The sequence below is a fragment of the Medicago sativa genome, chromosome 1, assembly GCF_051527215.1.
Source record: "Medicago sativa cultivar Bolivia chromosome 1, Bolivia_mono, whole genome shotgun sequence".
Lineage (NCBI taxonomy): Eukaryota > Viridiplantae > Streptophyta > Magnoliopsida > Fabales > Fabaceae > Medicago > Medicago sativa.
The window spans coordinates 74,746,794-74,773,586 of NC_140749.1; the positions used below are offsets into that span (position 1 = coordinate 74,746,794).

The 26,793-nt window shown below is 32.0% G+C and overlaps 3 protein-coding genes and 1 long non-coding RNA gene across 9 annotated transcripts; 1 reads left to right on the forward strand and 3 right to left on the reverse strand.

Annotated features, from left to right (window-relative positions):
• Nucleotides 1–775: 775 nt before the first annotated feature.
• LOC146957374 (putative inactive receptor-like protein kinase At3g56050) lies at nucleotides 776–4,908 on the reverse strand. Its single transcript, XM_085736302.1, has 9 exons — nucleotides 4,746–4,908; nucleotides 4,528–4,666; nucleotides 4,137–4,208; nucleotides 3,876–4,022; nucleotides 3,638–3,778; nucleotides 3,071–3,486; nucleotides 2,569–2,759; nucleotides 2,351–2,483; nucleotides 776–1,961 (listed from the first exon to the last, which is right to left on the reverse strand). The coding sequence occupies exons 1-9, from the start codon at nucleotides 4,843–4,845 to the stop codon at nucleotides 1,369–1,371; spliced, it is 1,932 nt and encodes a 643-aa protein (XP_085592428.1). The 5' UTR covers nucleotides 4,846–4,908; the 3' UTR covers nucleotides 776–1,368.
• Nucleotides 4,909–7,057: 2,149 nt separating this feature from the next.
• LOC146957375 (uncharacterized) lies at nucleotides 7,058–9,130 on the reverse strand. Its single transcript, XR_015023113.1, has 2 exons — nucleotides 8,391–9,130; nucleotides 7,058–7,392 (listed from the first exon to the last, which is right to left on the reverse strand). It is a non-coding gene; the product is annotated as an uncharacterized LOC146957375 (long non-coding RNA).
• An 8,311-nt stretch (nucleotides 9,131–17,441) lies between these two features.
• LOC146957376 (uncharacterized) lies at nucleotides 17,442–19,998 on the forward strand. The gene is made up of 4 exons (XM_085736156.1): nucleotides 17,442–17,545; nucleotides 17,634–19,058; nucleotides 19,142–19,367; nucleotides 19,472–19,998. Exons 1-4 carry the CDS (start codon nucleotides 17,485–17,487, stop codon nucleotides 19,659–19,661), a joined length of 1,902 nt encoding a protein of 633 aa, XP_085592282.1. The 5' UTR covers nucleotides 17,442–17,484; the 3' UTR covers nucleotides 19,662–19,998.
• A 368-nt stretch (nucleotides 19,999–20,366) lies between these two features.
• LOC146957377 (myosin heavy chain, cardiac protein) lies at nucleotides 20,367–24,541 on the reverse strand. Of its 6 annotated transcripts, none has more exons than XM_085736189.1 (7): nucleotides 24,391–24,541; nucleotides 24,099–24,188; nucleotides 23,511–23,788; nucleotides 23,195–23,302; nucleotides 21,320–21,781; nucleotides 21,100–21,201; nucleotides 20,367–20,789 (listed from the first exon to the last, which is right to left on the reverse strand). In XM_085736189.1, exons 3-7 carry the CDS (start codon nucleotides 23,679–23,681, stop codon nucleotides 20,619–20,621), a joined length of 1,014 nt encoding a protein of 337 aa, XP_085592315.1. In that variant the 5' UTR covers nucleotides 23,682–23,788; nucleotides 24,099–24,188; nucleotides 24,391–24,541; the 3' UTR covers nucleotides 20,367–20,618. The 6 variants fall into 6 exon arrangements, with proteins under 6 accessions (XP_085592315.1, XP_085592304.1, XP_085592320.1 ...); XM_085736178.1 differs by having other exon boundaries at nucleotides 23,511–23,828; XM_085736194.1 differs by lacking the exon at nucleotides 24,099–24,188 and having other exon boundaries at nucleotides 23,219–23,302.
• Nucleotides 24,542–26,793: the final 2,252 nt, after the last annotated feature.

Below are 26,793 nucleotides of genomic sequence, written 5' to 3' on the forward strand. Positions count from 1 at the left end.
CTGGGAATATTTTATTATATTACATATTAATAATTATTATTACATTATGGTGTCTCAGCTACTATATATCATATGTATGCTAAAATTTGTTTACATTATCATATGATCTGCCTTATATATTTTATTTTCTTGTTCCATTATATTGAATTGAACAGACTTTTTTTTGTACAAAAAATGCACTTTTTAATTCTTATTGTATAATATATATTTAGCAACATTAACCACTTGTAAGGCCGGATACGTTATGAGTGCAGATGTGATACGTGATACATTAACAAAATTTAGATTCACAAATTTTTAAAAATTCAGAATACGATACGGATAAGATACATTAACAAAATTTGTAGTATAATAAAACTTATATGCATGTAAAATACTTAAAAAAGTAACACTTTGTGATTAAAATACAAAGTAATATATCTTAAAACTCAATTCAGATTTGTTTTTTCTAGTTTTATCAAACACACGTCAATTGTTTAGGTTACAGTCTCAATCATGATTACAAAGATATCAAAAACTTCTACTTTACAAGAACAATCGTTCAACATCATTGATGTTTAAGCAATTGTCAAGTATCGATTATGGTGGACCACCTATGAAGTGGTTCACTGTAGAATTTGCCATCATTTATGAATTTTGCTACATGTTAAGTAATTTTGCTAAATAAACAATATGCCTGTCACACAATTGCATTGACATACGCATGCTAAAAAAATGTCATGTATCAAAACCCACCCTGCAGCATGCATACCATGCCCTACACAACATAGGAAAATTAGAACCTGCAACTTGGTGCAATATGATAATTCCATATGAACACAACATACACGCAATTAGTTTATTTAGCTAGGTACATAAGTGTTCCATATAATTGTGGCTAGGCTGCATTCCCATGAGTTATGTGTCCCAGTTAAACACGGTTTGGACCTGCAGAAAAACCAGAACTTGCAACATATAAACCTCACCAGAAGAAAAACTCATTAACCAATTTACCACCAGCAGCATCACCATACATGCGCAGAGTTGGTCGCAAAATCGTCATCTGGTCGAAATCTAATTGTTCGAGATCACAGCACCGGCAAAAATTCTTCATTGTTGCAGCACAAATCAAACATTTTGGAGACAAAAAAGTACTCTCGGACTCATGACTGGGATGCTCCCGGTAAAAAGAAAGCACCCTAAAAGAAAGTCACTTTACATTTTTTGATCTCACTCATATACAATGTTTTTTGAGACCAAGCATTCTACAATAGATACAAGAAGTGACAACTTTGGTGTACCTTAAGCTAAGTAAAATTGATAACAAAGCTAAAACTTCTAATACTTGTAACTAACTAAAATCTGATTCATTGATTGATTTCAACATGCTTATGCAGAAGAAATCTCAATCTCAGCCCACCAAAGTGGAGAAAGTTTTGGAATTACAATTTCAGGCGACATTTTTGTTATCTCTCTCAATATCTCACTGACTTCCTTCATCGTCGGTCTCTTGTCCGAATCCGGATCAACACAAACTCTTATCAATTCAGCAACTTGTTCCACCTGATCTTCTTGGTAAGATGCTAGAGTTGGATCCACCATTTCCTTAAGAGGTTTGTCCCATTTTAGATAATGTGATGCCCAGTTTTCATGTGAGCTATTATCAACCGAATAAGGAATTCGACCGGTAACAATTTCGAATAATAAAACACCAAAGTTATAAACATTACTTGATGGACTTGCTGATTGCATCATGTCAATGTGTTTTCTACCATCAGGTTTCTTTTCAGATGAATCTATTTCATTGGAGAAACTCAAATCCGAGATTTTAGCTGCGTGGTCATCGGTTAGATGGACTGATGAAGAATTCAGGTTAATGAGGGATACAGGAGGGTCCAATCCATGCATATATTGTAGGCAGTAAGCCATTCCCATTGCAATTCTAAGTCTTGGTCCCCAGTTCAAGTGCTCACCTTCTTTTACTGGAATTCAAACATGACCAAATGCATCAAACTTTCATACAAAAACATGATAAAAAAATGGTTTAAATGTTTTTTGGTACTTGCCAATTTACCACTGTTTTCTTTTGGTCCCTCTAATTTTACTGTTTTGTTTTTTATCCTTATTGTTTTATTTTAGTCCTACAAAACTTGTTCATTTTAGAATCAGTATATGGAATATTACACTCATATTACAAAGACTGATTCCAACATAAACAAATTTTACTGGAACTAAAACAAAACAACAAGAACCAAAAGTAAAAAGTGGTATATCTGCGGGTATCAAAAAATATTTAAACCAAATGAATCAACACTTGGAAAGGAGATATTCTGTTATTATGTGTAACGACTATTGACTAGTGAGTACTGACCATGTAAATGCTCAAATAGTGTTCCATTTGGGGCATATTCAAAAACCAACATTCTGGTGAAAGGCTCTTCTTCTTCACAGTATCCAATAAGATTGACAAAATTCTTGTGGTTCACTCTTGATAATGTCTCTATCTAAAAACCATAATTGTTTCCAAAGTTAAGGCACAATTAGAATGGTTAAATTGCAACTCTACACAACTATTTTATAAATTAATACCTTCTTCCTAAATTGAGCTTCTAAAGTATTTGTCCAACTCTTGGAAAATGTCACAGAAACAGAAGCTACAGCAATTTCAACTCCACTAGATAAAGTTCCTTTGTACAATGTACCAATTGGTGAATTACCAATTACATTGCTAAAATCTTCACATGCTGCTTCAAGATCTGATCTATTTAGCTTTGGCACACCTGAAAATTAAAATCAGGAAACAAATAATAATAAATAATTTAAAAAGAAAAAAAATAATATACAAACCTCTAATTTTATAAACTGATCTTAAGAAATATTGAAATAAACTAAGATACTTAAATATAATTGAAACATACTATAAGATATTTTCGTATATTCTAAAAGCATCCTTTTTTCTGTCAAACAAGACCATGTCTTATCCAAACATGTGAGAAGATCTAAATCATGCAATATGAAATTGTATATTAACTCATATTTTCAGCTATTGTTACTATGAATAGTTTGGAGGAAAAGAGATGGTTAGATTTACCGGTGACAAGTGCTTTCTGAAGCTGTCCGCTTATTCCAGTACTCCATGGTCTAACAATAGCTAACTTGTTGGTTTTACAAAGATATATACCAATGCTTGAAATAACAAGAAAAACAGCACCACCAATAATTACTCCGGCAAAAATAGGAACTTGATTCTTCTTTGATAGGGGAGGAAGAGAGTGAGAAGCATTTTGATTAGGAGAATCAGCAGCATTTTGATTAGGAAAACCAGAAGCATTTTTATTAGGAGATTCTGAAGCATTTTCAATAGGAGAATCCGATGATGGACTTGGAGAATGTGAAGGAAAAGATCTATAGAGTGGTGAAGTACGGTTATGACGGTATTGATAAGGACGACGATGTTGTTTGTGATATTCCTGCAGGCTCCTAGAACCTTCATTTTCATGAACATGCCTTCAAAGAAAAGAAGAAAAAAAATGTTCTACTTTTAGAATTGAATAATTAACGTTACCTTATAATAGCATAAAATGGACAAAACTTAGACTACAGAAAAAAAAGTGCATGATAGAAATATGAAAAACCTTTCAGTTGATTAGTAACATACCATGTGATGGATCTTTCAGAACAAGATGGCATCTTATTTGCATTGGTTAACTGATTTTCATCTACTTGATACTCAGAAAGCATCTTCAGCTCATTGATTTTGGGAGAGAAACTAACAAGGAGCTCATTGTTGTCAAGCAAACTGTAACAAGAAGAAACTCAGTATACGCTAAAACCATAGTTAATTTGGAAAGGATGAAATAATGAAAAATTGAGCTATAGTAAGAGTATCATCATACAGAATTGCTAGTGATGTGATATTATGACCAAAATCAGCATCTAGATGTCCACTGAAGTTGTTATATCCCAAATCCAAAATCTTCAAATCTTTCAAGGCTACAATTTCTTCAGGTATGGTTCCATAGAAAGAATTGTTCCTTAAAATACTGCACAACACATTCATGGTGTTGTTGGTAGAATGAAAATGGCTAAAAAAGAAGAAGAAAAATTAAGAAACTTCTTAAGACAATGCAACTAAGCACCGAAATAACAATGCTTACATAGATTTTATGTGAACAAGGTTCACAAGCTCTGGTGCTAGAGTTCCTTCAAGGCAAAGGTCTTTCAAATTCCTAAGAAAATAAACAATTTCTCTTCATAAGAAAGAAAGCTCTCAAGTTCAACAGCATGAACAATAGTGATTTATCATTTAATATAAGAGACTAAAATAATCAAAAATTGAACATAAGATTTTGCCATACAGAATAATGTACAAAAATTCAAAACTGGGATCTATAATTTGATGATACAAGTGTAACCAACAGGGAAATAATAAAGAAAGAAACAAGTGGGAAAAAATAACGCATATTCCTTTCTTCTTTTTATTTCTTGTTCTACACTCTACACAAAGAAGGGTCAACACAACATATAGCAAAATCAATTGGTACTTACAAGACTACAACGTTTCTATCTGAACATTCAACTCCAAACCAATCACAAGGGTCAACAGAAACTTCATCATCAACCCAATTTGACAAAGCACCAAAAGGATCACTAATTATTCTCTGCTTCAACTTCAAAAGACTATTACCTGCACAAAGAAACCATATTTTAGCATCTATAGCCAAATATATAATTAAGATTCAACAAGATTCAAGTTTTTCCACTACCTTCTTCATTCAAAGAATAGCAGCAAAAACTCAAGTTAAGAAACAAGAAGCACACAGTAAGAAAGCACAAAGCTCCAGAAAGATTCTGGTTCTTGGTCATTCTTGTATGTTTTTATTTTTGTTGCAAGAAACAAGCTTAAAAGTTAGAATATGGCTCAGTCCTACTAAAAAAACAAGCTTAGGAAGCTGTGGAAGGAATAAAAGTGAAAATGAAAACTGAGTGGAAGGAGTAAAGGCCAAAAATGTTGTTATCTGATCAATATGGCTCTGACACTTGCATAGTTAGTTCAGTTGCATGATATTTTTATCAAATCCTGTTTTTTTTCCCTCAAGTGATGATCACCACAATATATCAAGTTGATATTTTAACCAAAAAAGGTATAACACTAATTTTTGTAATATATATTTTTCATATATTTATATTATTAGTAGAGTTTTTTTTTTTGAGAGAATATTATTAATAGAGTTAATGAAAATAATTTTAGAAACTAAGTAATAATTTTTATAAAATTAACAAGATTAAATATATATGTTTCTTGATTTGCGTTTCATTTGTTAAAATGACTGAGGTCTATTTGAAATAATCTTTTGACATAAAAACTTGTTAATGTATGTGTTTGGAAAACACTAAAATTGCAGTCAAAACCACGGTGAAACCAAATTTGAAACTTCTAAAAATCTTAGTGGGAGACTATTTGAGAGAGCTTGTTAAAAAGTATATATATATATATATATATATATATATATATATATATATATATATATATAGAATGTATAATATGAGAATGACTATGAGAATGATGAGAATGATCATCAACCATTAGATCCAAAATAAATGGTTGAGATGAAAAGTCACATATACACCTCACCTTATTATATCAATTCTCATAAATACTATTCATCTTCTACCATCTATACTTTCATCCGATCAGCCTCCACCATTTATGTTGACCATTTCAATTAGAATAAACGGAAGCCATTGATTAGCACCAATAATTGAAAAGAAATAGTCATTCCCATTAGAATTTCTTCAACAATCAGTGTAATTTAATAATGGTTGATAAATATTCAACCACCGATAATTTAATCTTTCAATTGAAATTGATTTCAAACAAAAGCTATTGATTAGTAACCGATAATTTCAATAAAAACAAATCCGTGTAATTTTCAGTAGAATTTTTGCAATTATAGGCCACCAATAATTTCAATAAAAAATTGACCTATTTCTTTTTCAATTTTTAGAAACCAACAGAAAGATTAAACACTATGATCTAATGGGTTACGAGAAGATGAACATCTTGAGTTTATCAGAATTGATATAACAAGGAAAGGTACATGTGTTTTAAAATGTGACTTTTTAATTACAGCCATCTATTTTCGATCTAATGGTTGATAGTCATTCTCACCATTCTCATATAAGATAGTCATTCTCATATTATACATCCTATATATATATATATATATATATATATATATATATATATATATATATATATATATATATATATATATATTTTTAAAAAAGTATATATATGATGAGAAATAAGCTCTTTAGAATTGCCTATAAAAATATCTTATAAGAAAATAATTTGAATTTATTTAATTTTTGTTATAAAAATAAACATTTATATAAACGCATATTTATTAAATTGTTTAAAAACTCTTATATAGAACATGATTGATTGGTGATAACCGAAGAAAGGAAAACATAGCAATGTGCAATCAATGGGAGCAAAGGAGTAGTAAGGACTATAGAGTAAATGAATGGCTGTGTTTATAATCATCTCCTTTAATATAAGAAAATCTTATGTTGTGGAAAACCCTTTAATGCCCTAATCCCTTTTTAATGCAAAGGTCACAATTATTGGGGTAATTATGGTCTTTTTCCATACATGTGCTTTTGAATACTGTGGAAATTCCACTTCTGTCCCTAATCCCTTCTTCTGCCCTGCCATCAATTTAAGGGTAAACTGTGTCTAAAAAGCTTACCCATGCTATGTTTAAAGGATTTTCCATTTTTCAATGTCACCAAATGTGCCAGCACTATACAATTCAAATTTCGAAACTCCCCCCTAAATTTTAAAACACCAACCTTTTGAAATCATATATTCAAAAGCACTTTCAACAATTTTTTCATTCTCACTTTTCTGTTTCCAAATACAACCAAGTGAGAGAAGAGAAATAATGAGAAAGGTCAAGTTCTATATTTTATTTTGTATGTTTTCAAACTTTCTAATCTTCATCTTCTCCTCTTTAATTTTATTTTGCAGGAAACGTGAAAGTTCTTTACTCATCATAACAAGTAGTTCAAGTGCTGCAAAAACATGATATTCAAAGTGTCTACAAGTTCAAATCTACAAGTTCATTTGATGTTTAAAGTGTCTAAAATTTCCTTTTTTCTTTATCTAACATATACCTTTCATTATTTGTATTTATATTTATATTCAACTACAATTTTTTGGTCTATAAATGATATTGCAGGAAAGTTGAAAGAAGTATTTGTCTCTTCATCAATCTACAAACAAAGAAAAGAGACACAAGTAAGTGTTTTTGTTCTTTATATTATTGTTCTTTAAGTTCCATTTCTGTTCTTCCACCTTTTTTTCAGATGATTTAAAAGTTGCTCTCCTACTGGGGACACGATGTTCTGCAAAACAAACAAAAAATGTCCACAAAATCTGGGTATACATACTTAAATGAAAGGAACAAAAATTAAACAGAATAATAAATATCAAAATTTAAGATGAATTATTAAATAGTTTTATTGATTTTATTATATATCTTTTTGTTGGTTTCAGATTTTTGTTGTTATGACATGGTACATCACATGAGAGTAGTTGAGAACTCTGATGTGCCATGACAAAATTTCCTCTATCATTTTTCATATATTAAATATAAAAAAAAGGTTGGATTTATGACCCCAAAAATTGACTGGTGATAGTTTGCAGCAAAGTCAAATGATGTTCATGGCTCTTCAACAAACTACAAAGAAATACATTATTATGAAGAAATAAACTGAATATCTTTATTTTATTTTGTATGTTCTTATTTTATATCTACTGGTACGAAAATAAAACAATTTTTTAAACAATACAAATTTTTTTTTGAAAGAAATTTAATCTCAAGACAATATTTTATTTGACATATTTTTATTTAGTGTAGTTTTTTTTTTTTTGAAGGAATTGATTAGTGTAGTTAGTAGTGGATTACTACTACTTGGATTGCTAGGCTCGACCAAAAGATTCTTTTGAACAAATGAATACCAAAAGAGTTCTTATTTTATTCCATAATTTTTATAACAAACTCTGTTTGTCAAAGGTCCGAAAAAAGGAATGATATTATTCTTTAAATTAAGAAGATGATGAAGAGACATAGATCCAACAACATATTCAACAAGAAAAATAAAATAAAAATTCTTTGACAATAAACCGATTATTGATAGTAAACCGATTTACTATCAAAAATAAAATAAAAATCTTTCAAAATTATTATTTTTCCTAACCAGCAACAAAAAATACCACATAAAATATTTTCTACATGCTTTGTTGACTCATAAGAACCACAGATACAAATCAAATTAGAGATGGAAAAATTACTTTCATATGATTAAGTATAGAGTATCTCTTAAGTATATGAGTATAAAACCTGACTTTAAAACCCTTTAATTTGTTTTATCTGTTGTTGTTGTTGTTGTTGCATGTCTGAAAGAAGAAGTCCGACGGTTTGATGCCCAAATCATGATGAAATAGGTCCAAAAGAGAGCTTACATGATGAAGGTTCCAGATCGGCTGCAAAATTCCATGAATGAGGTCGAACATGGTGCTTTTGAAAATGGTGCTTTTGAAAATCTAATTTCATAGAAAGAAAGAGGAGAATGAGGTGATGAATAATATGTATTTTTTTTTTAATAAAGGTCGCCGGAAAGATGTAGATCTGGTCGGATTTGTTGGTCGTGGGAAAGATGTTTATGGATGGTCTCAGACGAGAGAGAGAGAGAGACAAAAGCAAAAGAAAGGAAATGAGTATGTTAGAGATGGGAGATGGGATAAGTGTGAGGATTTTGTTAAAATTTAACAAATTATTAAATATCATTAAATATATCATTCAAAAAAAATATTAAATAAAAAAAATTTGGTGGGACGTGTGAGGATTTTTTTTTTATAATGAGACGTGTGAGGATTTTTTTTTTGGTTACACGTGTGAGGATTTGAGAGTGAACATAAAGTGTTTTATTTTTTAATGGCAAACATAATTATAATTAAACATAGAGAGAGTGATGACTGATGATGGTAGTATGTATATGTGGTGTGGCAAATAATTTGTTGTGCTTATAATAATAAAAAAACATTTTATTTTTAGCAGATACTTTATAGGAACATAGAAGTGTGGCAGAACATAGAAGTAAGAGTTTATATAGATGACAGTGGAGCATGGGTTGTTTTTGGACCAAATAAAAAAATTGATTCTTTGTGGACAAAATAATAAATAACAATAATAATAATAATAAAAAAAAAAATAAACTCAATAAATAGAGAACGAAAATAAAAAATAAATATAAAATTGATGAACAGCGTATTGATAAAATGGGACTCAACAAAAACCCATAATTAAAAACAAACCAGGAAAAAAAACAGAATTAAAGTAACCTAATTAAAAATGTCATAATGTGAGTGGGTTGTTGGATTACAATTGGATGAGTCATCAATGAAGATGAGGAGATAAGGAAGAAGATATGGCTTGTGAGAGAGAAAAAGGAGATGACAGGAAAAGAGGACAAATTACATTGGAAAGTAAAACAGAATAAAATAAAATGGACATGTGTTTATTGTTTCTGGGTCTCAATGTGTACTTTGTCTGGCTAATTAAATGAAAATAATTAAATGACTAATACTGCTATTTTCTTTATCAACTGCTGCGCCATACATTTTTATTCAGCAGGGGCGTGCTTTGCTCATGTGCAGCTACCGTTTGCTTTTGTGTTTTTTCTTTGGGTCGTGTTAACCAGTGCCCCCGGGGCGGGGGCACTGGTTAAGGAAGCAAATATAGTAATATTTGCATTGATAGTTGTGTAATCAATGCATTAAAAGCTTAAAAAGTATCTTTTTTTACTTAGAATTTCTTCTTTTAGCATCCTTAACCAGTGCTCCGGGGGCACCGGTTAACATTTTCCTTTTTCTTTTGGGAGAACTTCTTTTGTTTTGTTTACTTTCAAGCCTATTAGTGCTTTTTATACAGGTGTTAATAATATTTGCCGTTAAAAAAGTGATAAGTTATCGCTTACTAAACTAAGTTTGATACACGAAAATTATATTTTTTCACGGGACGCATATTAATATACGTTAATTATGTTTTTTCACGGGACGCATATTAATATTTTTCACACTCAAACATATTATTAAAACAAAACATTATTATAATATAATATGTGGGTGTATTGACTATATATTAATAAAAATATATATGACTTTTTATGTTCATATAATAATTAATATATCTTATTGTAAATATAGACTAGATACATCACTTATACAATGAACCAAAAAAGTCAAATGTTATCATTGATACGAAATTTATAATAATTATAATACACGGACCATGTTGTTATCGATATAAATTTTACTATTATACTTGAGACAAAATTATCATGCACTTGAAAAGTTTTTCGTGATCCTATTTCATAATTAACTTAAATGCACGGGTTAAGTTGTCAATGACTAAACTAATACTGATATACGAGACATGTTATCATTGATACGAAATTTATAATAATTATAATACACGGACCATGTTGTTATCGATATAAATTTTACTATTATACTTGAGACAAGCCGTCGTTAATAAAATGCACTAAAACGTTGACATTGATTAAACAAAATTATCATACACTTGAAAAGTTTTTCGTGATCCTATTTCATAATTAACTTAAATGCATTGGTTAAGTTGTCAATGACTAAACTAATACTGATATATGGGACACGTTATCATTGATACGAAATTTATAATAATTATAATACACGGACCATGTTGTTATCGATATAAATTTTAGAATAATTTAAGGGTAAAATCAATTGTAGAAGCTAAGAACTATAAATTGTAGTTTCAAGTAGAATCAATTGTATTCTTCAACAAAAAAAAGTAGAATCAATTGTACAAGTAAAATCGATTCTACTTTAAATCATCCAAACATCATATAATCAATTATACAACCTCTAGAATCACTTTTGACCCTCTAGAATTGAAACCAAACACATGCTTCTAAATATAAAAAACACACGGGATCAAGATTTTTAAATGGTAAATATAAAAAACACGGGACAAAAATTTGTGAATGATAAATATAAAAAATACTGGCAGGAAGATTTATTAATGATAAATATAAAATATACGGACCAAAATTTGTGAATGATAAATATAAAAAAATGGAACCAAAATTTCTGAATGATAAATTTACAAAAAGCATGAGACCAAAATTTGTGACTTATAAATAAAAAAAACACGGGACCAAGATTTGTGAATGATAAATATAAAAAACACGAGACCATGTTATTTTAAAACAATTCAATTTATATAAAATAGTTTGAAAAAGAATTACATTTAATTGAATATCATATATAAAATTGATTAAATCTAATTTAATTAAATATTTTGAAATTAAAGACAATATTTATATAAAAATATCATATAGTTTACTTTTAAATAAATAAATAATCAATATCCAAACTATCATTATTAAAATTATTTATAAAAAATACCATATATTCAAGTTTTAACTGTAAAAATCGTCCACCCCGACAGGTACCCGTGCGTTAGCACGGGTATACTTACTAGTGGAATAGATAAGATGAGGTGAGAATGAGATGATTCTCGTGACTTGACTTTTCTTTTTTATATGAGGATCATAAATTCACAACAGTACATCAACATCGTGTATTTGTCTGTGTCTCTTCAATACTATCTTTTGTAGACTTCATAAGGTACCATGTCAATTTAATGGCTATGCTCATAATCCATTACCCACTCGATCAAATTTTATTGAGATGGGTAAAAAATGCTTAGTTTTTTTTTGGTTAATTAAGTTTTTAGTCCCTATAAATATTCACAGTTTTGTTTTTAGTCCTTACAAAATAAAATCATACTTTTTAGTCCTGTGACATTTTCCTTAAGCGTTTTAGGGATCAAAAATGTTGATGGGAATTTTTTACAGGGTTTAGGGTTTAGGGTTCATTTACTTAATTAACCCTTTTTTTTATGAAGGTCATAAAAAAAACAAAAGCTAACTAAAAATCGGAAGCATCAAAGTTGAGCAACGAGAGCAGCCCATCAGGACGTGTCCCCCAAGTTGTTACTCCAATAGCAGAGTTCCTTCCCAACCTAGCCAAAAAATTTGCACATACATTGCCTTGACGAACCACATGTTTGAACACCAAACCTCTGAGATCCAACAAACTTGTGATTTTATCTAGTAAAGAAGGATAAGCATGGAAGGAGTGAAATTGTCTGTCCATAAGTAGGTTTATGATCTCAGTGGAGTCTGTCTCACACTCAACATGCAACACCGAATTGTTTATCAAAAGGAACAAACCGTTATAAATTCCAAACAACTCAGCAATAAGCGCATCACCACAACCATCGTTAGATGAGAATCCTGCCATCCAATTTTCTGCAACTTAGTTTTTCTTCTAAAATCACACAATAAGACTTACTTTTTTTTTAAAAAAAAAGTATGTATAATCAACTAATTAAATTTCACAAGTTAAAATTTTAGAACCTACCTAGGAGCGCTTAGATGAGATGGCACGGTCATTGTGAGTTTAACTCAGTTGTTAGAGACAATGCATAATATATGCAAGGTCCGGGGTTTAAACCCGGCCACCACAAAAACAAAAAAACAAAAAAAAAGAAGAAGAAGAAGAAGATGAGATGAGATGACATGGTCTATTATAGCTTAACCAAGGTTCTGGGTTCAAATTCAGTTATGGGCATGTAGCAACGTTAAAACTCTTAGGGAGAACTTGCCGCCCATTTGGGTTCCACAATATTCAAGGGAATAGTCTCTGCAGTTGCGTGTAGAGGATACCCGGTTCACACTAAAAAAAATTAGAACCTAAGCTAAATTGAAACACTTCTAAATTTATTTGCGGGGTAGGGCACCTCACAACCCCAGTTGCGGGGTGCTCCAAAAGTATGACATTTTTGAATTTCTTTTTCTGTAGGGCAGGTTTCTATATTTTGTTTGGAAACAGAGTAGGAAAAAAAAAATTCCTTTAATGTAGTATTTCTAAAAAATATTTCTTGGTTTATATGTAAAAATCCGTTGAAATATTGCACTGTGTATCTTGTTGCGCATTTTATGTTTCATATATGCGGTGTAAATTTATTTGTATAAAATATTTGGAGAAAATTGATTACAGTTTTTAAAATATCAACATCAATATAATATTTTTATAAAATAATTTTTATTTTATATGTGAAATTCCATTAAAATATTGTATTATGTCTGTTGCGGATTTTATGTGTTACATTTGCCCGCATGAATTATATTTCTATAAATATTTATATATTTTATAAAAAAAATCTATTAAAATATTACAATGTGACCGTTGTGGATTTTGTATGTGTTACTTAGTGGAGAAGGGAAGAGTGAGATTATATTAGATTAAAATAAAGCCAGTGATTGAGTTCAAATGTTTAATGAGCTTCATCAAATGATGGATCATTCAGGAGAATATGAGTTCGATTCATATATAGAACAATTCTTAGTAATACTTTACTTACCTTTCGATCGAACTCCATATTATTATGACCCCTTCTTCTAAAAACTTAAGGGTTAACACCAAAAAAGATTAGATTAGAAGATGGATACTTTATATTTAAATGTGAAATTGAAAGAAAAGAAAGACAAGTGCTAATCTTAGTGTGTTGTTTATTTGATTCAGGTTGAAAGATTAGCCTTGAGCAAGTGCTGATTCAATCAACGATCTTGACGTCGTCAACATTGCAGATCTTAAAACATGAGTATTTCGGAGACTTGAATATAGTCATATTTGTAGGCATAGACATTATGTCGTTTTCTGCTATTAACATGAATGTTGTGAGTTTGTTCACATATTCATCCATTTTCTTTTTAGCAACTTTGAATCTATAGTGTATCGATGGAATCTATAATTTGAATGAATAATATCGTTTATTTTTGTTGGAAAAAAAACATTAGTCCATGTCCATCACAACTAATCATCTACGCGACTTTAATGGTTATTAAGATATAAATTAATTATTTGAGATAAAATTTAATTATTATTGAATTATGACTCATCAATTGTCATAAATTGTCATAAGACAAAATACATATTCATATATACGTAGAACCTGCATTTTACTGTAAAATATTTGTCACATGGTGTGCATACATGCTGAGGATTGACGTGTCTTCTGGGCCACTAGACAGGTGTCAGTGCATCTTGCATTTCAACCTCTTGTTGATGCTCGACCTCCTGATGTTGGAGCTCTGGTGCTCAGGGTCGGCCCTAGGGCATGGGCTGTGAGTGCGATGGCCTAGGACCCTTGCCGGTAGGTGGTGTGTATAGAAATATTTGGATTTTGGAGGGTATATATAGCAAACGTATCTGAAAAAGCCCAAACTTTGACATGATATAGAAATGGGCTGAAATATGTTGATATTTTTGGCCATTTTAGTGAGATTTGCTATATATATCCCATGCAGCATACAAATTTCTATATACACCCTCCTATTAATTTTTTTTTGGTTGTTCTAAATAATATGCTCGAAAATTTATTATCGAAGAAATTGGTCATATTTTTTTGGGCCCTTTGTTCCTAATAATGTACTTCACTAATATTAAAAATATCGACGATATTTATTATCCAAGAAATTGGGATAATTTTCATAACAATGCAAATTCTATTTTAGTTGAAAATGGGGTACTAAAATTTCAGTCTACTTCGCATGTGCTATTTTTCTCTACTTCTACGATATTTTATTTTGTTTTGGTGTATATAGAGTATTTAATTTATTTTCATATGTTGTTTAAAAAACATTTATTTGGTAGTGAAAAGCGAAATAAAAAAACTAAATGAAGAGCTAAAAAAACACAACAATAAGCTAAAAAAATTATGATGTATTATGTAAGGGCCCTTTTTTCATATTATGCCTAACCTAAGGCCCGTAAAACTCTAGGAACGATCCTACTGGTGCTTCGTGCTCGGGCTCGGGCTCAAGGACATGCTCAAGCTCTACCTCCTGACGTTGGATCTGAGACGTTCTGGGTCAATATATTGAAGGAAATTTCTTAGATAAATCAAAATCCAACACACATGACCATGTTTTGAATTATATAAACTGAATTTTTGAATAATATATTTCATTTTATATAATCCGAAAGTAATTGTACCCATAAAGAAAAAAAAATAAAAGCAAATTAAACATCAAATGTTTGAGGAAATGTGAATCGACACTTTGTTTAGTGGTGCAAAAGGCCTCAAATGCAATGTATTCAAGCAACTTGACTCTAAAAATGAGCACACACGAGAGATTTGAAGGTGAAAAACGAAATTCTCTTATAAGATTACAACATTTAAAAGACGATTCCTCTTTTTCTTTTTTTAGAAGTAAAATAAAAGACAATTTCTCTTAAGACCCCTAATTGTTCGCCAAATCAAAAAGTCTTTTTCAAAAGTCTCCTCACAAAACCTATCGGCACCCATTTCCGATGGGTGTTTTCACTGTGAAACATGCAAAACATCACGAAAATTAGTAGTAATTTGAGCACGACCCATCTTTGCAACAAAAACTACACATCAATTATTTAATTAAAATATGAAAATTTCAAATATTTCACGTGAATTTACGTAATTATAATAATCAACCAATGAATTGAATCTTTTCAAATATTTAATCATTCTTAAAAGAATAATAGTAGTTAATAAAACCCAAAGTCCCCAAATACTTTGTATTATTCTACTGTGTTTTACAGATTTACAAGGGACGCTTTTCTCATATGCAATACATCATCACCCTTATCAACCGTGAATGTGCAACCACTTTCTATTTCTCTCTCTTAAGCTGCTTTGCCTTTGGCTGAAACCTAGTCAGACAGTGCTTTTGATTTAGTTGAAACTTGAACAAGGAAAAGGCAGAATAAGATTATCTTCCACATGGTTTGTTTGTCCCACCCATGTTGTCCACCTACCATATCATATAAATTAAACAAGGCTTGCATGACATATGACTAGACATAGATACTAGTACAATGCACACCCTTGTGAAAAAGAATTAGCCAAGAACCAAAATTGAGTTTTTGGTCCTACTCAGCTGAATTTCATCTCATACTTTATTTTAATATCAATCTATAAGTAAATGGTTGAGTTTAAGAACAATGCACCGGAAGTGTAATTTTTTGTGTTTTAATAAGTGATGTATTTTAATACAGTGTCAAATATGTTGTCAACTTTTAAATGTTTGTTTAAATAAAATTCCGCTTAAAATATTTTAGGAAGTGTTCAAACTCAATTCATAGTAGACTCTACTAGGAAGGTACATCACACGATGAATAAGTGATGTAATCGAGCATAGCCTCTTAGAAAATGATCACCACATGATGAAGATTAGAGGTTGATCTGTCAATCACAATGTAAATCCCTTAACGGCTTCAATTGGTTTCTCACTCATTTCTCATAAAATTCTACCAATAAAAGGAGAAATGTACACATTCCGTTCTGTTAAACCTCTCACTCATCTCACTAATATACTGATGTGAGCATTAAAGTGTTTGCAAATGCAAAAACATCCCTCCTTAGGAGCACTACCGCAGTCCATGGTCGTGTTTCATCAACTCCGGCCATCATTCTTGATCCACCTCGGATCATGAAGCATTATAAAAAATTAACATAGTGATGAGATATGATTGAATGATAGTGTTAAAATATTTTACATCGTGCATTTAACTTAATAATATTTGCTGAGCAAAGAACACTTTTTGATTTTGGCAAAAATCCTAGGTCATCCACCAGCATTAGAACGTTACTGGTAGATATAGATGCTCAAAAGCTCACAGTTAGTCCACAATACCGCCTGACCACATCCGAATTAAAGCAAAGCCATTATCTTTTTCTCACCCCTTATCTCCTCTTTTACTTGTTATATTCAAAATCATCCAACTATAAAAGTTGTCCAAAATTGTAATTTTACATTGGAGCAAAATAGTTTGTTTCATTGAAAAAGTTAATACCTCCCATGCCTAATTTTCCTACTATGATTTTGATCACTACCCTCCAACACATGGATTGTGCAATGGGCAGTATGGAATCCAAAGGCAAAAGCCCTTAGTTGAGGAACACCTACACAGAATCACATGTGCACAATTTCAATTGAAGGGTATGCATGTGTTCCAGTATTTGTCATGCACATTCATTTTTTAGGACTTTGGGAAACATATATATATAGAGATGCAGTAAAAAGCATATTCTCCATATTGTTATCCAGCCGACAAGATATTTCCATTTTTCAAATCAATCCTTAAAGACAAAGTAACATCCAATCCAACATCTTTTTTTCTTTACCATATCATTACAGCTTGGCCCTCTTTCTTTTTTGACACCTTTTTCTCTCCTTCCCACTCACCTCCTTTATCTAAAGTTATTTGCTATGTCTTTAAAACACTGATCCTGTATATATCAATCACACTGAAATTTCAACAAGATCATTACACAATACTCTCTGATAATGGCCAAGGAAGCTTCTTTCTGCCTCTTGTTTCTCTCTTCTCTCTTAATTTCATGTTCTGGTAAGTACTTTACACTGATAAATGATAACAACACATAGTACTCATTTTTGTGCAGATTCTAATCGTATATTATTTCACTTTCATGCAGGTTCTTTGGTGGGTTTTTCCTATCATGAGAGAGGAGACACTTGGACATCATTACTCCAGCAGAGCAAAGTTTCTTCATCTCAGATTCGAGCTTTCGTCACAGATCATAGGATTTTGAGCACTCTTACAAACTCAAATGTGTTGGTTGATCTCTACTTAAACAAAAGCCAGGTTGAAAAATTCATTACTTCAAACCCTTCAGCAGTTTCCGAGTTAAAAGCTCAACTAGTGAGCTTTCTTCCACATTTAAACATCAAAAACATCATTGCTAGCTGTGGAAGTGAGTGCTTAGTACAAAATGAGATACCTTTGATTATGCATGCTCTTAAATCAATTCATTCAATTCTCAGTGATCTTCACATAAGCAAGGAAGTAAAAATCTCGGTCGCATTTCCACTTCAAGTCTTGAGGAAGTTGAATGCATCACAAGAACACGAAATTCGTAGATTACTTTCATTTATAAAGGAAACGAAATCGTTTGTAATGATAGAAGATAGCATTGATGGAGAATTAAGTGTGAATGATCATTTTGTTCAAACAATTATCAACCGCGCTAATCTTGCTGCTTCTGTTCTTCCTTGCAAAGATGTTCCTGTGGTTCTTACAATCAAGAGTTCAGTTATACCAAGTTCAATAGAAGTAACTCGATTTAGTAAAAGAGTATCCAAATATTTAGAAGCAAAAAGAATAGCTGCATTATATGTAGAACTGCATACAACAGAAGATTCTTCAATGAAAGAACTCAAAAGGGAAGAGGAAGGTATGTTTCCTTTGTCTAGAAGAGAGATCTTAAGCAAATTCCACAGAAGAAATATTCTAGATAACACAAACAGTCCAACAAACACAGTTTACCCTACAAATCCAACACCAGTTATTACACCCTCAGATACTCCAACCATTATAGCAGTTCCTTCCACAAATCCTGTCACAATTTCCCCTACAAATCCAGCTGCAATGCCAGTAACAGTTCCTTCAACTACACCTGCTGTTCCTTTACCTCCAACAACTCCAACCATTACACCGGCACCAGTCTTCAATCCAGCTACAACTCCTACAACAGTTCCAGGTGCACCACCAGTAACATCTTATCCACCTCCAGTAACATCTTATCCACCTCCATTAGGAAATGTTCCAGTGGTAAACCCTCAACAGCCACCTCCTTCAAACACAAATGCTCCTTCTGCTCAGGGACAGAGTTGGTGTGTGGCGAAAACAGGTGCTCCACAAGCTTCCCTTCAATCAGCATTGGATTATGCTTGTGGAAATGGTGCTGATTGTTCTCAAATACAACAGGGTGCAAGTTGTTACAGTCCTGTTACTTTGCAGAACCATGCTTCTTTTGCCTTCAACAGTTACTATCAAAAGAAGCCAGCTCCAACAAGTTGCGACTTTGGAGGCGCTGCTATGTTAGTTGGCTCAAATCCAAGTAAGATTTTAACATTTAAATAACCCTTGTTTTTTCTTTCTTTCAATCTCATGCTTCAAAATATTGATGATCATTTTTAATAGGTTCTGGTTCTTGCATTTATCCGTCATCATCTTCATCGTCGTCGTCATCCTCAACTTCACCAATGATATCATCTCCAACACCACCTACACAATCAACTTCAACTTCAATACCACCACCAAATCTAACAACACCTCCACCATCTATTCCAACAATAGCTCCACCAACAATGTCAACAGCTCCACCATCAATTCCAACAGCTCCACCAACATCTTCAGGCACTTTTGGGTAAGTGAGAGGCAAGTTTTTCAGTGACTTCAATAATTATATTCTGTGATACCAATAAGCATGTACTAATCATGGTTCTGTATAAACAATGCTGTCTTTTGTAGCTATGGTACCCCACCTTCAGTGTTAAACTCAAGCAACCCAGCTTCAGGTACAATGCCAGATTTTGGGTCTGATAGCCCTCCTATTGTAAACACAACATCGGCCTCGCACCCTCGAGCTCTGAAACCTTTTACTGGCTGTATAGTCTTGATGATTCCATTTGTCACTGCAAGCCTCAGCATGCACCTATAGAGTTCAGAAACAGGTTTTCCATTCGGATCATCACACTACTCTATAGACATTCATTAGAGTTGTGCTGTAACATTACATGCTGCAGTGTTAAGGACTATAGATGCAGAAAGAAGGCAGAGTAAGAAAAGAAGAAAAAATTACGTGCATCCATGAGCTGCTTAGAATATTTTAGGTTGTACAATATATTATGGTCATTATTGATCATGTACATATATTTTGAGAACTTAGGTAGTTTTCAATTGTTTGTTCAAGGTACAATCTTAGTCAATGTAGTTCAGTGTAAATTGGTCAGAGTTGTTATAATTTGAGGTTCTATCAAGATTCAGATGACCAAAAATTGTGTCAAATGATGAGGTACTCTATACCCTGTGACAGGTGCTTCTATATCCACAAGAATACACCTACGTGTAGCTTAATCCAATGCATTGGATGCTGATTCTAAAGTAAGAATATATTCATTAAATTATCAGGGAAAAACCAGAAAGCACTGATGGCGATCAGCTACCAAACACCTTGACTTTTTAACCTACGCACATGTGAAATGCTTTCAAGGCACACACATTACTAAGCAGCTGAAATTTCATGATTTTTCTTTAGATATGAGTGTGAACAAGATCCATCAGCGACTAAAACCAGCATATGTATGGTAAGTGCCAGTGGTAACTTTATGGTCACATCAAAAATTTACTGCAATGACCAGCTTAATGATGCGATAAACAGTAAACATCCTAAAATATATAAGCGCACCTACACAGATTAGTTTCACATAGAACACATCAAAATTGTGTTGTGATCCTGATGCTGCTACATACTGCATAAGCTAAAGCTAGATTATCTCTAAAACTGCGTTTCTACAGCACGAAACGCCTTCTAAAACTTCTCTTTACTCCTACAACAAACTTGAGAAGGTATTAGGTTCCTCTATATACAAGAATCCTTGTGAACAAAGGAATGGTTTCACCGCTTTGAAAATACCACCAAGACTAGCATGGACATAGACATCACAATTTTGAATCCAGAGGTGTCCCAGAAATTCTGATTTTGCTTTTCGGCATCCGAAACTGTTTGTTGCTTTCCTGCTAATTGATCTTTAAGTTCTTTAATAGCTTTGTCCCGTCGCTCTCCCATCTGCTCGAAAACACATGCAACGAAACACGTGATTTCACTAAGTTGACTAAGGATGTTCAGATGATGGAAGTAAATGATCGCATGATAATAGGAGTCAACCAATCATGCCCATCAATGAAAACTTGTATAAGTAAACCTTATTTGTAGTGTTTCTTATCTAAATGCATAAATTCTTGCCCAAAAAAATGGTCAAATAATTCATAAAAAACCCAAAAAGCAGATCTATAACAGCCCAATTCACTGTAACCACAAACATTTAAGCATTTCCTAAATGACACAAAATGAGTGCAAGTGCAAGAGCTAGATTTACCCTTTGAAGTTTGCGCGTCTGAGAACGAGCTTCCTGCAGACAGAATTCCAACTTCAACACTCTCTTCTTCAGATCCTGATCAGCACGTCGTTGTTTCTCCAACTGTGTTTTGAAATCCATCAATAAACTTAAATGGATTAGCTATGGCCTCAAATAAAGAAAAGAAAGCCCTAAGTATATGAACGAGTAATAACAAGGGCAAAGATCAGGACAGCAATACCTGTGATTCTAATTCCTTAGTCTTGAGCTTCCAATGAGCAGACATGATCTTAATTTCATCCTTAAGTCTAACTATTTCATCATCCTTAACAACCAGTAGCTTATTCATCTTCTCTATATTCTTAGGAGAAACCTCATCCAATAATTTTCGCAGTTCACAATCCTTGTTCTCCCCGGATTTTGCGAGAGCCTCCATAATATCACGCTCAATTCTAAATACTTCATCTCTCAATTGCTTTTGCGAAGATTCCCTTGCCTTAAGATCCTTCTGTAAATTATCAAGCTGCTCGCCTAGTCTAATTACGCGTTCCTCATGCTCTCTTAGAGAACTATTTTTCTCATCCAATTCTTTTTGAAGTTCGAAGCATTGGAGCTGCGCTGATTGAGCTGATGCGGCACTTGAATCTGCCGTTGCTCTAGCTATTACGAGCTGTGTTCTAAGATCGTCCAACTCCTTTATGTGCTGAATCAATATTACAACATATCATGAGTAAATGACACCGAGACTTTAGTTACAAAGAATGTGCTTACAATGTTGAAGTTACTATGTACATAATGTTCCGTTGGTCAACAGAGAACTAGTCAGAATCTAATGCAGTTTTGGTAATGGTGAGAATGAATTGTCATCTTTTTCTTCATTAAGGAATAAGGATACATGTATTCATGCAAATAATACTTTGATCACATATTTACTATTTCTAGAGTACAATCTATTTAAAGGTTAATGCATAATTGGCTTTCCAAAAGTTCATTACTTCATCGATAACTTGGAATAGTACACTTATAAGATATGATGTATAGGTGACAGCTGAATTCATGATACAAAAGCATTTAATATGTAAGATAAGATAAGATCCTCTCCATTACTGGCTAGAAAAATTATGCCCAGTCCCTATTGAATATACTCACGTGATTTTCCTTCCATATTGCAGTACAATAAGTGACTTCAATAGTGAAGGAACTTATAAATAAGAATTCTGGCAGCATCTATGGCAATTGGGTAGCATGGTGCAAATATGGGCACAACATAGGCTTCATTTAGATGTAGAAAGTTTTCAAACTACCAACGCTCTAGCACGGGAAGGGTCATTTGAATATACAATTGGCTATCAGTAATTAATATGCATCTAAAATCAACTAGTTGCCGTAAAACTGATACAAAAATTTATGAGTGATTTTCCAACTTAGAATGGACCAATCCCAATTTCCTCCCTACATTAAAATTAATTTTAATTTTTTGATTTGGTAATAAGCTTGTGGTAATTCAGAAAAATGTGGCCTAGAAAAAATTGAAGAATTAACATCCTAGTTAGAAAGGGACCACAAGAATAAGAGAGTTTTCCAACAATGGTCGATAAGAATTCAGTTCATATCTACAAGGGCGTGAGATCAAATTCCGCTACTAATGTAAAGACCTTATTGTTAAGTAAAATATGTAATTAACGTTATAAATATTCTATTAGTCTTAAGACTTTCTTTGGCCAAGTAAAGGTCCATCTCACCTAAACTTTTTGTTATTATTATAAAAGAAAAAAGGTAATAGGCCAAAGTATCTACTCAACCTTCTCACCAAAGACCAATGGGATATGCTAAAATGAAAGAGGACAACTGAATAGTAACAAGATCCTAAAAAATGGGCATCTAGTGTGTTATATTTATTTAATTTAATTTAATGAGAGAAAAATATATACAATCAATTCAATTTCATCAACACCATTTCAGCTAGAAAAGCAAACAAAAGACAAAAAAAAATAGAGAATCGTCCAAAACAAAAAGTGGAAACATTTCAATTTTCAAATCAAACAGCTGTATACGACCAAGAGATATTCATAAACCACGAAAAGAAATAATAAGGTACAGTATATGAAATTGAAACCTTCTCAGCAGAAGAGTTTGAAACCTGAAGCTGCTCATTTTTTTCTTCCAATTTCTTTTGCAATTTACCAATTTCCATTTCCATAATCTTTGCATTTGTCTCTGCTTCCTGTGAAAAATATAATCCATAAATTGCAGTACTAAAAAATAATCAAATTTTCCTTGACCCCACAACCACAAAGACTCCAAAAGTAGAATGATTGATACTACAATCAAAGTTACAATTTTTTTAGCATGGCCAAAAAGAGAAAAACAGAACAACACAAAAAGACACAGAAGTAAATAATTCAAAACACACAAAAATGATAATTTTGTACCTGTCTAGTTAGAGTTTCTTTAACATAGGATTGTTCCTGCGAAGCCAAACGACTTCGAAGCTCCTTCAACTCAGAAGCTAAAGACACAACGTTTCTCCGAAAGCTTTGTTTTTTATCATTCAAATCCTTTAACAAAGGATCAACTGAAGCTTGTTTGTCGGAAATTGACATGGGAAATTTGAGATTTTGACCAACTTTGTTGAAATGAAACTTATCCTCTTTTGCCTCTTTTGTATGTAAACATCAAAATCAGATCCTATGGACCAGGGATCAAAGTCCTATAAATGAAAGCAATTGAATTATAGTATACTTCATTCCCTGCATGTGAATATGGTAGTTGTGCATTTAATTTAATTACATTTCAACCATGTAAGCAAAAATAAACTATATAATCTAGTAAATAATATCATAAAGAAGCTTAGAAAATACAATAACTTGTTTTCACGAAAAGGGTACTAAACAGTGAATTTAGATTCAGATTCAAATTCAAAGCTATCTTTTCTAGTACTAGTATTTAATTTTGTTGACTAAAATTTAATTTTCATTTGATTAATTAAATATTTGAATTCCAATGAAAATTTGGCCTACTTTTTTTCCATGGCATAGAGTGCATCAAGCATTCAGTTTCATCATAATTGAAAGGAGAGAGAAAATTAGCATGACCCTTCATGTGTCTATCTGTCATTGTCGAATAATAAATTAAATTACAATAAAAAAAAATGGCACCAATAATAATAATAATGAAGATGGTGAAGAGAAAGACGTGATGATAATAATAAGAAATTAAATCAAAAAATTAGAAAATAATTGGAAGTGAAAATTCAAAATTTGAAGCAGTTGCGAAAAAATAGTGAAACGAGGAAGTAGCATAGTTACTTACCGGTTTCTGCGTTTGAACTGGACTTAAGAAGAAGATGAACGTGTAAAGAAAAAGAGAACTGATCTGAAGAAGAGGATGAAAGTGTAACGCAGCAGTGAGATTGAGAAATGAGATGAAATGAAAATGAGTGTGATGTGATGAGTTTAGGAATGAATCATAGACTCGTGCGTAACTTCTTCATATTTTTAATTTTAGTTAATTAGTATTTTAATATTTTCTTTGTCTTATATGTGAGTGTTATTTGGCTGGGATTACGCGACATGTTTATGTTATGTAATGTCCTACGCATCCATCATTCAACCCTTGCCTCGGGTCGGTACAGCCTAGCTTCGGAGTACACTTTTTTTTTATTATTTTTAAATATAGTAGTTTCTCATAAAAATTTAGTAAACACAAAATTTATATATATCATCTTATATTAAAATTTCAACAAATATTCTTAGTTCATTCACTAATTGGATTCAATTCAATACTTTTACTTATTTTCTTAAAAAAAAATACTTCTTACTTATTTAAAATATATATTTGGTCGTGAGTATTAGATATTTTTACCAATAAATATCTCTTTTTTTTTTATAAAGACAGAGCACCTTTATATTATAAGGATAACTATAAGATTTTTTTTATTACTAATGGTAGTTCATAAATTAAATTGAAAAAAGGAATAATTTATTTAATTGAGCACTCAAAAAAGTAATATTTCTTTAAATTAATCTAAATAATTATGAATTTTCCAAAAAGAATATATAATTTTTTTATGGATAAAAAATAAATTTGATACATCTAAATTTACACCATTCACACATATTAGTTTATTAGTGAAAAATAAAGGGTCTTGTTAACGAGTGCCTCCGGGGCACTCTTTAAACTATCTAAAATTAGCAATTATTCTTTAAAAAAGTCAAACATTTCAATTTCCAAGACATTGATTACATGCATTTTCATAATATACTTACTAATTATGGTCCTTAAAGAGTGCCCCGGGGGCACTCGTTAACATTTTCCAAAAATAAATAATTGCTCCAACGTTTAGATTGTGCATTTCTTCTATTTTTTTCCCTGTAAACTAAGGTTCGGGAAAACGAAGCTACGGAACGGTTAGGTTGGGAGATTCCAAACCTCGGGACCTGAGAAAATTCAAAACTACAGCTAGGATTGATTGGTGTTGACTCTTTCCATGATGAGCGCGGCAAATACAAATTTTGGCATCAACGAATCGTTTTGGAACACGTGGATCGCAGTTTCACCATGGGCCTTTTTTGTTTTTTTATCATGAATGGGCCTTTCTTTGTTGCCTCTAGTAGCCAGCCCTATTTAGTATAAGAAATTTGCTTTTCACCCTGCACATTTTGCTCGCGCCCTGCAAGCCTTCTAAATATACCCCTGCGTTAGTTAAGTTACGCAGCGTGACTTAACTAACGCACGTTGTAAGCAATGCGTGACTTAAGTCACGCATCACTGGCCTATGCGCGAGTTAACTCACGCACGTTGGCCGGTGGTCTGAGCTCATGAACAAACGTTTTTTGGACGGTGGTCAAGTTTTCAACCTTCAATCCACATGTTTTAAACAAACTTTACACGTTTTTTTTTACCACATTTAAGTTAGATACAACCTAGGCTCCCATTTCTACCTATAAATACCCCTCCATACTTCCCAAATCCTCACACCATATCACTTTCTCCCCCTCCTCACTCTCTCCCTCTATTTCTCTTCTTTCTTTTCTTTTTTTCAATATTCTCTTTGGGGTAAAAAGTGATCAAACTTCGTCGGGGTAAAGTAGTGAGTAGCCGACTTGGGGAAGTGATCGACCCTTGGGATAATTTTAAATATGCTTTTTTAACCGCAGAAACTTTTTACCGTGGGTAAAAAGAACTTCTTGGGGTAAAAAAAAACCAGATTTAAATTTAGCCCAAGAGTTGATGATGTATTTTCCCCAAGAAGGTTGCTCACTATTTTACCCCACGAAGATTGATTGCTTTTTACCCCAAGGAGAAAATAAGTAGATTTAGTGAATAAGTTCAAAATTATTGTATGAATTATTGTAATGTATGAATTAATAATAAAATGAGATATTGTTATATGCCTCAATTTTGTTCATTTATTTTATATTTGCTTTTAGTTTCTAATGTTGTATTTACTTTTATTTATATTTGTATTTATTTAAAGAATAATATCGAATCAATAATTTAGATTAATGTAAACAAAATAATTTAGAATAAAGTTAATAAATTAATTTAAAATAAAGTTAATAACATAATTTGAAAATAGTAAATAAATTAAAAAAAAAGTAGCCTTGCGCCACTTAACTCGCGCCATGTAACTTAACTTGCGCATTAATTTACACTTGCGCAAGTTAACTAGCGCGGGGGCATTTTGGGCATGGCTGCAGAGCGCGAGCGAAA

Excerpts from the sequence above, each read along its gene's own strand:
- LOC146957374 (XM_085736302.1), bottom strand. The coding sequence starts at position 4,845 with ATGACCAAGAACCAGAATCTTTCTGGAGCTTTGTGCTTTCTTACTGTG. Across the intron at positions 3,487-3,637 it reads TCTGAAAGATCCATCACATG|GCATGTTCATGAAAATGAAG; the intron begins GTATGTTACTAA and ends TTTTCTTTGAAG. Across the intron at positions 1,962-2,350 it reads ACTATTTGAGCATTTACATG|TAAAAGAAGGTGAGCACTTG; the intron begins GTCAGTACTCAC and ends TTTGAATTCCAG.
- LOC146957376 (XM_085736156.1), top strand. The coding sequence starts at position 17,485 with ATGGCCAAGGAAGCTTCTTTCTGCCTCTTGTTTCTCTCTTCTCTCTTA. Across the intron at positions 17,546-17,633 it reads TCTCTTAATTTCATGTTCTG|GTTCTTTGGTGGGTTTTTCC; the intron begins GTAAGTACTTTA and ends ACTTTCATGCAG. Across the intron at positions 19,368-19,471 it reads ACATCTTCAGGCACTTTTGG|CTATGGTACCCCACCTTCAG; the intron begins GTAAGTGAGAGG and ends TGTCTTTTGTAG.
- LOC146957377 (XM_085736165.1), bottom strand. The coding sequence starts at position 23,681 with ATGTCAATTTCCGACAAACAAGCTTCAGTTGATCCTTTGTTAAAGGAT. Across the intron at positions 21,782-23,194 it reads CAAACTCTTCTGCTGAGAAG|CACATAAAGGAGTTGGACGA; the intron begins GTTTCAATTTCA and ends ATATTGATTCAG. Across the intron at positions 21,202-21,319 it reads CTAAGGAATTAGAATCACAG|TTGGAGAAACAACGACGTGC; the intron begins GTATTGCTGTCC and ends TTCAAAACACAG.